Source organism: Diceros bicornis, chromosome 31 (assembly GCF_020826845.1).
Source record: "Diceros bicornis minor isolate mBicDic1 chromosome 31, mDicBic1.mat.cur, whole genome shotgun sequence".
Taxonomy (NCBI): domain Eukaryota; kingdom Metazoa; phylum Chordata; class Mammalia; order Perissodactyla; family Rhinocerotidae; genus Diceros; species Diceros bicornis.
Window position 1 is genome coordinate 34,267,469 of NC_080770.1, and position 13,075 is coordinate 34,280,543.

At 36.3% G+C, this 13,075-nt stretch overlaps 1 protein-coding gene across 1 annotated transcript in view; it reads right to left on the reverse strand.

The window, feature by feature from the left end:
- Positions 1-388: 388 nt before the first annotated feature.
- CAPRIN1 (cell cycle associated protein 1) overlaps positions 389-13,075 on the reverse strand; it is a 34,979-nt gene continuing 22,292 nt past the window's right edge. The window contains exons 12-19 of the mRNA XM_058527173.1: positions 11,608-11,669; positions 10,786-10,896; positions 10,422-10,571; positions 9,349-9,499; positions 5,794-5,988; positions 5,188-5,288; positions 4,703-4,766; positions 389-3,168 (exon numbers count right to left, since the gene is read on the reverse strand). Coding sequence (XP_058383156.1) covers positions 3,104-3,168; positions 4,703-4,766; positions 5,188-5,288; positions 5,794-5,988; positions 9,349-9,499; positions 10,422-10,571; positions 10,786-10,896; positions 11,608-11,669 — 899 coding nt within the window. The 3' untranslated portion in view covers positions 389-3,103. The remainder of the gene's footprint in view (positions 3,169-4,702; positions 4,767-5,187; positions 5,289-5,793; positions 5,989-9,348; positions 9,500-10,421; positions 10,572-10,785; positions 10,897-11,607; positions 11,670-13,075) is intronic.

Here is a 13,075-nt window from a genome sequence, read left to right on the forward strand (position 1 = left end):
GGGATAGGATCAAGGGCAATATGGATTCTTGTAAATATAACTAATAGTCAATAAAACTTAGAGTGCTTAATAAGAACTCAAGTGGGATGGGGATTCAGGAGCTTAAAGATGAAATGAAGGGTTTGAACTCAGTCCTTCCTGTATCCCATTCCCCCTAATTAGATATATTACTGAAAATATAATGAACAATACAAATTTCCTAAGACACTTGAGGAGGCTGACTACTCACCTACCTTTTACATTTTATGAATTGTTTGTCAACAGAGCACCTCAGTTAATGAGCCTTCTGAGAATAAACACACATTCCCATGTCTCCTATAAGTGGAAAAGTCTCCCACATAACAGAATTGCATATACAGGAGACAAAAGAACTGTAGAAGCTAACTGATTAAAAATATTTAAAGGATATTTGTTTTAATATCAAGATACAATGATCGGAAAAACTCTTCCACATTCTTGAGGGATATTAGAATCTGGAAATAAAACTGCCCTAACCAAGGTAATCAATGATATTCTACTTTAAAGCTTTAAAATAGAAGTCTTATTATCCACATGAGATGACTGATACTGTGCATTTACAGAAGTACTATATATGTGGAATCTTGCTATACCCAGAAGCTACAGTGACACAGATGACAATCATTTCCTTGCAACTCCACTAAAATATGCATTTGATCCAACAAAAGGCCTGCAGGTAGGACAAGTATTCACATATTATACAAAACACTTAGTACCAAGACTCAGATCTTAATGAGACGTTTTAAAAAGTTCTCTGCCCCATAATGAGGCACTCCTTTAAAAAATATAGTCTGAATTGAGGCATAAAAGCTTAACCTTTAGACTGCGATGGCAGAATGCCAAAAAAAATTATAATTTCAAAAAGAACTATTCTTTTAAAAACATACAGAGAAATAATCAAGCTACTAACACTTTTACACATTCACATGTGCTCTAATGCATAGAAGTCTGAAACCTAGAAAGCATCCCTCCCCCATCCCATCTCTGAACTGATTCATAGAGATCACTGTATAAAGAACTTATTTACTTCAATTTTGATTTTAAATGTCATGAAATTATTTTCTACACAGAATAGCAAATTTAGTTTTATATATAGAAGGACTGTAGGCATACATCATCTAGGGATTACCCAGTAAAGCACGAGTATTTTATCTACCCCCTAAAACACAGGTGACATATGGTTGTGGTACATCCCAGGCAGACGTCATTTAAAGCACACAAGGGGAGGTGCTAGCAAAAGAAATACTCATTTGCAAAAGTAAACAGATAACCCTTCCAATATGATGTACCACAACCACACGAGAGAAGTCAAGAACTTAGTTTATTTTAAAATAAACATTGAAGATCCCCCCGCTTCCCCACCACCCTACAAAACTTTTGAATGTGGAATGTTCAACAGCCTATCCATTTTAGTAGCTTACAAAACCAGCAAAAACTCCAGTTGTCTGATGATGAATGTTTGAGAATAGTTTTGTTTTTTTTTTTTAAGTAGCTGAGCACCTACTGGAAAAATTCCTTAGCTAAAGGCTGAAAACAAAATTCAATTTCTGCACAGAATATACCATTAACTTAGTAGCCTTTGCTTAACAGGTGGGGTTACCTCTCCATAAAGTCAAAGTGGGATATGACAAGCAGCATAGGTTCAGAGGCACACAGAACTAGTGCTCAAACTGCTAGCACAAATTCCAACATAGTACATAGTACATAAATTACTAAACTATCCAGCTCCATCAAACTTGTGACTCTCCCTATGCATCTAAAGGAAGGAATCACCGCTTTGAATACAAATGCCTCCATGAGAAAAGGATAATTCACTTAGGATTAAACAAAAGGTAAGTGCAAGTACTACAGAAACCACTGCTGGAGATCACCATAAAATCTGTTAACACTAACAATCAGGGGTAAACCACATAAGCTGCTAGCTGTTGAACACCAGTGTTTCAAGATACAACTTTTATAAACATGTTTTATTTGTTTTGCTTATACCATCAGAAGTGAAACTACTGACTGTCATTTCCCTAAAATAGGGAAATCAATCTAAAACACATACTGGTGCTTTTCAAAAGATAGCAATTTAAAAGGGTGGTAGCAGCAGGCATTTGATATCTTTTTCTTTTAAAAACCTTCAGGCTGCAGGAAAAACATGTGACCAAGAGTGTTATAATTATCCATTAGAGATTTTCATCAGTACCTGTATCAATTTTAGGTGACAATACAGCAAGATCCAAGGATTAGTGACAGACAATGTACATTATAAGGAATGATATATAGTACCAATCCTTACAAAAGTCATTGTCGAAGAAACTTGTAAGTGTTCAAAAAGGTATCTAAATACTTCACATTAAGTACAGAAGCGGCCATCCAGATTACATCCCAAATTTGTTGCCTATTTTTCAAAAAGTGCCAATCAAAGCCTAATTTTGCATTTTGGCTTTGTCTTTTACAGTATCAGCTGTTAAAAAGCAATTTACATGTTTTTAACCACAGTCTTCTAGCCAGAGGATGAACAGTGCTGTGTCAAAGCTGGCAGCCAGCTTTACATGTCTAATTAAGGGCCCAAGCATAATTTGGTATGCATCTAAACGTTCAGTGCTCCAATTTAAGAGGAAAAGCTGTGAAATGCAGTTGTTCTGCCAAACCACACTCCAGTCCTTCCATTTTCCTTTCAAGGGAAATATTTTAGTTTTGTGAATTACCATTGAATAACTCTAGGGCTGATTTGTAGATTTTATCCAATGTCAAAAGTCAATCTTGCTTTTTCCAAGCCACTTCAAATAACTATGGAGATATTATCACCCCGTAAAGTGTATTATGTTTACTCCTAAGCAAGGGTGAGGAATCTGAGTATCGTGTGCAAGGCTCAAGATGACGCTTAGGACAGAACATGCAGAGTAAAAATAGTTTCCTTCCATATCCAGGTAATATAAAGCTGACAATTGTAGTCCTGTCTTTATGGGATGAAAACAGTCCCTTTACAATAAGTTTCCTGAAAGGGAGAACAAATAGATAATAACTCTTCTGGTAACATATTATGGTACACTGGCCAGTGTGTTTTTGGCGATTAAACATAATCCTGTGAATCAGATTAATTCACTTGCTGAGTGTTCATTTGCGGCATCCCTCTGTTGGGTCTTGGGGGCCCTCCACGACCTAGAAGACAAAAATGGCATTTGGTTTTTCTTTCAAATATTATTTGTTTTGCCTTCAAGCAGATTTCATCTGAAGTCAAGAAGCATGTGGACAGCTTGTCACCATATTATTAGGTTTAAGAGGTCAATTCTTCAGTGTTCAAGTTTCACCTGTCCTGGAAGTTGTCATGCGCAAATTTGCTCATGTTCTCTAGCTCAAAGAAGAGTGGAGCTAATGGAGTATTCCACCAGTACTCATTCATTCATTCATTCAACAAGTATTTATTGAGTGCCTACTATGTGCCAGGCACTGTCAGCAGGCGTTGGAAATAGATACAGCAGTGAAGACAGACAAGGTACCTGCTCTCATGGAGCTTACATTCTAGTGTACACTCTAGCTTACATTTCAGAAGTAACATCATACTCTCAAAATTAATAAAAGCACCAGAATGGAAAACAGACCTTATTACCTAAATTGTTAAAAAGAAACCACATTAACATTCAAAATTGTATAATGACTTGTAACAGATAAAATAACTTTTTACATGCTGTTAAAACAGATTTTTAGCTACCAGTCAACTCAACTTTCATAGAATATGCTACAAGGTGAGCAAGAAGAACATAACCCACATTCACATGCAAATACCCTTTGATACTTCAAGTCAGTAATTCCCAAGTGATCCATTAATTTTAAAAAAATGTACCTTTTTGCTGGCCAGTTTCCGCTAGCATTGAAATCAAAGTACTTTGTAATTCCTCCTTAATATACATTTTATACATGTTATGGCCAATATCTAGAGGAAACCTATTCGATTTAACTTCCTTCAAACCAGAGAACCATTCAGAACTTCAGATCATATGAAATGCGACCTCTAATTGTTACATAGGTTGACTTCCTGCCCCAATAGAAAGTAGTTTTCCTACGGTAATAAACAAAACCAAAAACTCTTAACACCTGTAATTTTTAAGTATAGTTCAATAAGCTAGTTAGGAATTTGGAGGTTTTGTTTAAAAGTCAGAAATAATTTGATATCACTAATAGTGGTCCAAAGGGCATTGAAATTTCAATTGGTTCTATCACTTCTAAATGGTTCTCTAAATGTAACTATGGCTTATCTGGCCATTATAGGGTTTCTGGCCCTAAAATATAATAGGCATGTTTCAAAAATGAAATAATAATAATAATAAATTTATATAAATGTTCAATCTCATTCCAAAAATGTCTTACAAAAATGTTTCAGTAAGTACTTCCTAAAAACATTTAGCAGGTTTTAGGACCTGAAAAATAATTTGCAGTTGGAAAAACACTTTTTCTGAGAAGAAATGTCCTCGTTTTTAAGACAGTTTATACTGTAACAGGGAAAGTCATTCAAAAAATTAAATTTGGGCTCAAGGTAAGTTTTAGAAACAGAGAATTTCACTTAATCCCTAGCAACAAATCTGGAAATGATAAATGTATTCCTAACATGTAAACTACATGCAGACTATGAACAGCTCTTCCAAGGCCAGAACAGAAGCTCCACTTAGAAGCTAGGATCACCACCACAAAATATTACCTCGTGGGGCTCCCCGTGGTCCACTCTGCCCAGAGCCTCGCTTGAAATTCTGCTGATATCCATCCTAAAAGACAAGCTGGTTAGTACTGAAGAAAAGAAAAGGTAATTTTTTAATGCTTAGCCAGCTACCTCTATCCTTACAGTCTTAACACTTGCAAAATACAGAATTCTTCCTTATTCTTCTAGATATTTCAATATATCATAGCTGAAAGTTATTCTGTAATTGTTGTACTCCTGTTATTCTCAAGAACATTAAGACATATTTCTCTGCTCTTAAAAATCATTGTTTTTAACACACCCTACTAAATGAGTACCTATATTTAGTGCCAAGAAAAGCGGAAGTCATCATTTTCCAAAATGAACTATCTTGTACAAAGGTAGAGAATTAGCCCCAAATTAGTCACTGAAACCCATCAAGCAACTCCATCAGTCCCTCTCACTGGTATATTCCAGTCAAGTTTATATTTTAAGGTAACTGTACCTACCCGCTGATAGCCAGAGTAGTCCCGGGGAGCAGTGAACTGAGACTGGGTATAACCACTATTTGGAGTGTTAGAGAATGAAGGGCGGTAACCATCATATCCTCCTAAAATTTAGGACAAGGAAATAAATAATTTTCTTCTCTTCACAAGGAATCTTTACTTTCTTACTACTGACCAAGGGAAGAACTGAAAAACTGTTAGCCATGCTAGTTATTCAAACTAATTTCTAACATCCTATCCTGATCAAATCTGTTTATAAATTTCTATAAGTATTCACTGCCTTGAAAGATGAAATTTTCACCCATCCATGCATTCACAAGACATAAAAAACAAAAAACAAAAAAATCCCCACACGGCCTGATAATATATAGAAAGCAATTATCCCTTAGAGGATAGTGGTAGACGTGGATTTGACAGATACAAAAACACTCATTCCCAATTTTGTCAATTTAAACGACTATCTCAAAACATACTAAAAATGTTTAAATTGTACGTAAGAGGCTAATACAGAGAGATATATAACTTTCTCAAAAACCATATGACATATTTCTATATATTTTACAAATGAGAAAAGAGCATAAACTTGCTTTTTTTTTTTTTTTTTTTTACCTCTGAATCCATTGGCAGGGCCCCTGTATCCATTCATCAAGCCTCTAGCACCACGGGAGCCGCCACGAGACACACCACGACTGTTGTAATAGGGCTGATTGCTACGTGGAAATCCAGTGTTCTGCTGAGGAGGCTGCTGGTGGTTACTGGTCACTTGATGGGGCTGGTCCTGGGAACCATGGTAAGTGCCAACCACTGTAATAAAAAAAAACATACACATACACATATACATACATGTATCTATACACATCATTACAATTTGTTCTCTCAAATGCTTTCTGGTTTAAGAAGTGTCTTATACAGTCTCCTCAAAGTTTAATTCTGTGTTTAAATAAATTTTCATATTAACAATAGGGAAAACTACACATTAATGAAGTCCCTATCTTTCTGCTACCCATATATTAAGGGAAATAAAATTCTTCAACAATAATTCTAAACCTTTGAAAGGCTATATTTTTAAACATCTTCTGAGAAGCACCTGCCTATGGAGACCCACAATAATTCGGAAGATCTTACATACTGAAACACTTAGTACAATTACCATTTTGTACCATTTCATTATTTCTTTTCATTAGAAAGCTCCTTGGTGGTAGAAGCTTTTTTATTCTTTTAAATTTCCCTTGATACTTAGTGAAACATACAAAACCATGCTCTCCCATAGTTAAGTAGCTATATGGCAGAACAGTCAGTCAATTACAAAGATAAATCAGCAGAGGCCTTCAACTTATTCCCCCACCCTTAATGCCTGATTCCATTTCAAGTACTTTTAAGTACAGCCAATTTAGAAGACGGTTAAATGATACTCACACTGGCACTCAGTCCACTGAAGTGAAGGGAAGGTTCTAGAAGGCCCATACTACCTTGCACCCCTCTCCTTCCACAATGGGGAGAAGTCTAGAATCTAGAAACCTTCAAAAATTAAATACCAACGTACATTCCTAGCATTACCCCAATGTTCATAATTCACAGGGCAGGAAAAAAGTGGTGCTAACAGTACCTTTGGGAGGTGAGGAAAGTTTAGACCAAAGGAAGGCCCATACCCCAGAAACAAAAACAGTCAGCAGCCTCTAGCCATTCGAGGAGAGAGAAAAGGTGGTGTGACTTGAAAATCTTTACCTGACCTATTTTATATCCTCAAGAAACCCAAATACTTTTATTAGCTCTTAGAATGCTATTTTGCAATGAAAAAGCTAGAGAATGCCTAGGAGAGAAGTGGTCATGGCTCCTTTTGGAACTACGTAATGGACCAAATACACTCTTTACAATGCGATCCTTCTACATACCTTACCTTATACTACGTTCCCAAAACGTAAAACTACAAGCAAATATCATGAACACAAGTAAAATTTTCTAGCTAAAAAGATTTATTAGTATGCATGTAGAAAATAGTCAAAAGAACTGAATTTTCAACTCACTTTTTATCAATAAGAATTTTATTAATCTTGGTCAGATCTCACTGCAAGAAACTCAAAGCAGAACAATTCAAGTATGATCTTTATTTAAAAATACCAGAATTCCTAGAAGTGTTTGTAAAGTATAAACTCTGGTCTGTAAAAAACAGCCAAAGATCCTTATCAGATCCTTTTTTCATACTGTTCCTAACTAGATACTAATTTAAATTACAACAAAATTTCTGGAATGACGGGACACACTGATTTGCTCAATAATATCAGAGTGCCCTCAACATGCCAGGCATGGTCCTAGACATAAGGGATGTATCAGTCATCAACATGTAACCCTTGCCCATATGGAAGTTCTAATAATGGGAGATAAGAAGTTAATAAGATATACATATAAGTAACAACATCCATATTGTGTCAGGTGATAAGTGATGAGGAAAAAATCAAAGTAGGATAAATGAGCCACCAGAGTGAGTGTGCCCTATTTGGACAGGGTGATGAAGGGAGGGCGCTGGGAGGAGGCACAGGAGCACAGCCCTAAAAGAAGTCAAGCAAACCACGCAAACATCAGTGGAAACAAGTTTCGGGCAAACACGAAAGAAAGTGTAAAGGCCCTGAGAGAGGAGAGAACTTGCTGTATTTGTGGCTGGTATGAGTACATAAGGAAGAAAAATCATACAACAGGATCAACGCAGGGGCCAGCTCATACAGGATCTTGTAAACCAAGGTCAAGACTTTCGATTTCTTTTCTAAATGTAATGGCAAGTCACTAGAAGGTTATGAACAAGACAGAGACTCCCATTTCCATCTTAAAATGATCACTCTGGCTTCTGTGTGGAGAATAAACTGGCGTAAAGCAAGAGTCAAGGGAGACAGGTCAGGAGACAAGGGCGACAGTCCATATAAGAGCTGCCGGCTGCCTGGATTAGAGTGGGAGTGTTCCAATAAGCAAAGTGTATGGGCTGACTTTATTTTTTTATTGAAAATATCTGTAAATGTTATGAAGTTTTTATAAAGAATGTATATTTTGAAATGGTAACAAAAGGTGATCTAGCTCAAGTATTTCACAGTCAATCAATAAAGCTGAGTAGAATATAAGAGCACGACAGTTTAAAATCAACTGGCACAAAGGGCAAAATTAACCAAGTCAAATGATATATAGTGATTACTTTTCATTTCATCACACCACCTGAAAAAACTGGCAAAATAGCAAGCATGTCAGGACAATGTCTAAAGGCCCCAAATATACCTGTTTTACAACAAACTCCTGATTACATGGCAATGAAATAATTAAAGGAGCCTGAGAGAAAGAAGCCCAGTTTTACATTTCAGAAGTTGAACATAGCATAAATGACAAATTTCTATCACATTATGGCTGATTCAACCTCCCTACTGATTAATGATGCTGAATACTACAAGGATATGTAAAAATTTAATACTGAAAAATCTATAGTCTTGATCCAGGTCTACCAATAAATCGGACAATTAAAAAATTTCATAGTTATTTAAATCAATCTGGTAAAATTAAAGTATTATTCCTATGATTTTAGCAGGGTTTGCTAATTTGTTGTGGGATTCCAATTAAAACTCCTAGGAATTAAATAACCAAAGACCTAAAAAAGATATTTCATGTCTTACAAATTTAAGAAATCTACAATAACTCTATCTCCGTTATTACTGTGTCAGGTACGGCAACTGGCCAAATGATGACCTTAGTTGCCAACAAGGATTTTGTTTCAACCTAAGTCTCCCAAATGCAGCCACACCAAACTCTTACTGCTTCTTAACTTGGCGTAACTGACATGCTGCCAGGTATCATCCCAGCACGCTTCAATCAAACAGCAATTAAAAGCAAAGTTGATAGAAATTCGAGTAGCAAGTTTAATTCTACTAAAATCATATAACGAAACAGGATATTATGAAAGCTCACTGACCAAAGGAAAATGGGTATAAGGCCTCCAAAAACTGCACATAATTCACAAATGGCAAATATATGGACTCTATTTAATTCAGGATCAGCCAGGAAAAATTCATAAGGTCTACTGCTATGACAAACATTCTTGGATACTGCCGCTCTGTAGTCTGAAGTGTCCTAACAATGGCAGTAACTGCGCTGGAAAGCAAGGAGCCAAGGAAGGGACACTGGTTCTCCTACCTGTCTGAAGCTGTTCTTGCTGAAGCTCTGTTTGTTCTACTTGGTGAGGCTGACTGGAAAAGCTCTGGTTATAACTAGCCTGGTACTGATTTTGCTGTTTTAAAGTTTCTGGTTCATTAACAGGAGGAACTGGGGCATTCATATTGAACACCTGTAAGTAATTAAAGTAAATGATTAGTTCATCCCTTTATGCTAGTAACTTCCCTACTTTTAACATGGCAGATCTCAATGCTGGTTTTACCTCAAACATAAATAAGAGAGCATTAGAGAAGTCTCAAACATCACACACATACAAGAAAATCTCTCAATTAATGCACTTCAATGTGGAAAAATATATATATACCATATAGCACTAAAAGCAGAGTATAAGTAGGGATTAAAAATCTAAAAAGACACACAATCAGCAGCGTTGGAAATGCTATTATAAATGAAAATCTTTTTAAAAGATGCAAACCCTTGATACAATATCACTTACAGAAATTAATTCTATGAGCTCTGAGTATTTAAATCTTTTTATTGATATTTAAATCAAGTTAATATTTTAAGTATTTAACTCTGAACTTTCCTGTGAGCACTGATTTAGCTGTATCCCATCGATTACAGTCTTTTCATTATCATTATTTTCTAGAAATTCTGCAATTTAGAGATGCTGACTGAAGAACCAGAGCGAAGTACCATAGCATCTGAAATTTACTTTGAGATACTTCAGTGAGATAAAAGATAAAGCAAAAATCGCAATATGTAAACAACTGGTAAATCTAGGTAATGATTTATACATATGGATGTTCTATTACTATGGATGTTATATTAGTCTAGTCTTCTGCATGTCTAAAATTTTGTCAATCAAATCAAAAGGGGGAAAATACAAAACAAGAAGATGTGGGCACATAACTCCTAAGACTCAAATTTCTCTGGGAGCAGGAAAAATCAGAGTTTCTGTTCAATTAAATATACCCAACAGTCAGGGGAGATGCAGACTCAAGCACAAAGTTAAATGAAGACTTCTTGTTGAGACCCTAGCTTGATGACAGTGCACACTAAGCACTTAATGTTAGGTGAATTAATTTGCTTACCGTTTGCATGGACTGGAATGGAGCTGCATTTACGTTGATTCCACTGCTATGTAAAGGTTTGCTTGTCCCAGCCTGGAATACCTGCGGCTGAGAAGCAGCAGGAAGGGATGATGATGCTGTAGTCTGGTCTGTATTTAAAGAGATTGTTGCCTAAACACAAAGTGAACAGATGCACTTTAGTGGTAAACTAAACTGAGCCAAGTCTTCTACCCTTATGTATGTCAACAAACTCAACTACTTCAGGAGATATACTGTAGTGTATGCACTAGGTCCAACAAGAAGAGTCACTGTATTAACAGAAATTTATCTCTGCCCAATTCATGAATACCTCATCAAGTTTACATGACCTGGTAACAGAACTTGCCTGAATCTGGTCAATTGGTTCCTTTTGTGGTCGTTGCTCTGTAGCATGAGAAGCCTGGTACAAGGGCTGAGATGCGGTATACCCCTCACTTGTGGATGAAACCAAAGGAACCTACACAAAAGTAAAAAAATCAAAGCTTCTTTCTGTTATAAACCAACTCTAATACAGAAAGGGCTAAGAAATAAATATACTTGTTAAAGAGACTATAAAACCTAACAATTGCAAGAAATACACAGATTGTTAAAGCTCAAAGTTAAATAAACCCTAGTCCAGTTATGAAGTTCCCTACAAATGCTTCTAAGAGAGCAATAGTTGCACTAAATTTTAGAATTATGACGTCTAAAATGTCTTCTCAAATTCTACTCAGTTCAAATAAAAAAGCTTCTTCCAGGGCCGGCCCGTGGCTTAGCGGTTAAGTGCACGCGCTCTGCCGCTGGCAGCCCGGGTTCGGATCCCGGGTGCGCACTGACGCACCCCTTGTCCGGCCATGCCAAGGCCGCGTCCCACATACAGCAACTAGAAGGATGTGCAGCTATGACATACAACTATCTACTGGGGCTTTGGGGGGGAAGAAATAAATAAATAAAAATTATAAAAAAATACAAAAGCTTCTTCCTTCATTATAATAAACTACTATAAAACACAAGAAGTAAATTAAGTCATCAAAAGAAAAGTAAATGTAAACATGGAAATAAAGGCTGATAGCTACCCATGCCAGACTTGGACACTGATCAAATTCATACCTGACTTTCATAAGCTAACTAAGAAAGAGACCCAAGAACTATTAAAAACAAACCTACAAAAATACTGTATCACTCTTACCTGCGTAGCTTCTGGTTGTACAGGAACTTGATTAGGTTGAGCAAGTCTAGCTTCAGCATGAACTGCAAAATTAACAAAAACATTAGCTATCTAAAATCAAATTTCCCCAGAGATGTCTAAATACCTTTTACTTGGCTGCCACAGGCAAATTTCTATAGCCAAATCCTCAATAAACTTTTTAGCGATCAGGAAAACAAACTGGGAAGTGTAGGTAGGATGTTAGCTTTCAAGTGAGCCTTCTGGTTTACTGGTAGTCATTAGTAAACTCTCACAATGGCGTTCATTTTGTGTTTTGCAAAGGTAAAGTGAGATGTTAGTGAGAAAGTACCAAGAGAGGTGTAGCAAGCAGAACAGGTAAGAATCAATGCAGCATCATCCACGAAAAAAATCTTTTAAAGCAGTAACTATAAAATGTAGCAATACTCTTACTCAAGACCTTAGGTAATATTCAGTAATATTTTAGGATTATCAACTTTCAATATAATTTCCAATGTTTCCACTAGAAAAAATAAATAATATAAAAATACTATAAAAAAAACTATATTCGATTTGGTGTGCATATTATTGCCAACTCCCGCCATCCTTCCACTCCCCTCCCCAACCATGGTTAAACAGATAATCAAAAATGCAGGATCTTTGGTTAGTCATTTAGAAATCACCTATTTTCACTGGAGAATCTAGTGGACTCAGCATTCCCTGAGTATCTACAGAGCTTTACAAGCTACATCAGTGCTGCATGTGTTCACTTGAGCACAACCTACCAGCTAAGAAAACTCTGTTATTTTCTTCCTCTGGTAGAGCTCAGAAAATGAATACTAATAACTTTGATTTCTTTCTAGAATGGCTAACACTGATCTGTTTTCTAACTCTTGGTAGAGATGTGACAGAGATATGAGCTCCCTATACTTTGGAGAAATCCTATCTACCTTGCCAAATTAACAGTGTCATTAAACATGCTTTTACTCAGCAACTCCTTTTATGACATTTAAGATTATACAACATTAAATATGTCACTTTATATAGTTCCACTTTTGTGCCCTTAATGCTAACCTGTTCTGGGAAAAAAACTAGACTCAAAACTACTAATGGTCCTGGAGAGATGGTCCACTTAATCCAATACAAGGCACCAACTCTATTTAGTGCAGCTATTTCAAATAACCATTTAAGACTAGTTACAAGTTTGAAACTTCAACTGGCTTCTGGTCTCTCTTTCCCTTTCCTCTCAAGCATTCCCTTCCCCACTTCACTGTTGCATCTCATTTTTACTTAGGTAACAAAATGTTCAGAAATTCTCCTAAAAAGCTGCAAGCATCTTTCAGAGAAAGACACCTCTATTATTGGTATCCTAGATTAATTTTGAAATTTAAAAAGCCAAGTAAAATTTCATTTATACAAATTATAGAAACAGGCGAAACTGGTCTATAGTTTTACAAGTCAGGAAGTGGTTACCGTGGGGTCGGGAGAGGGT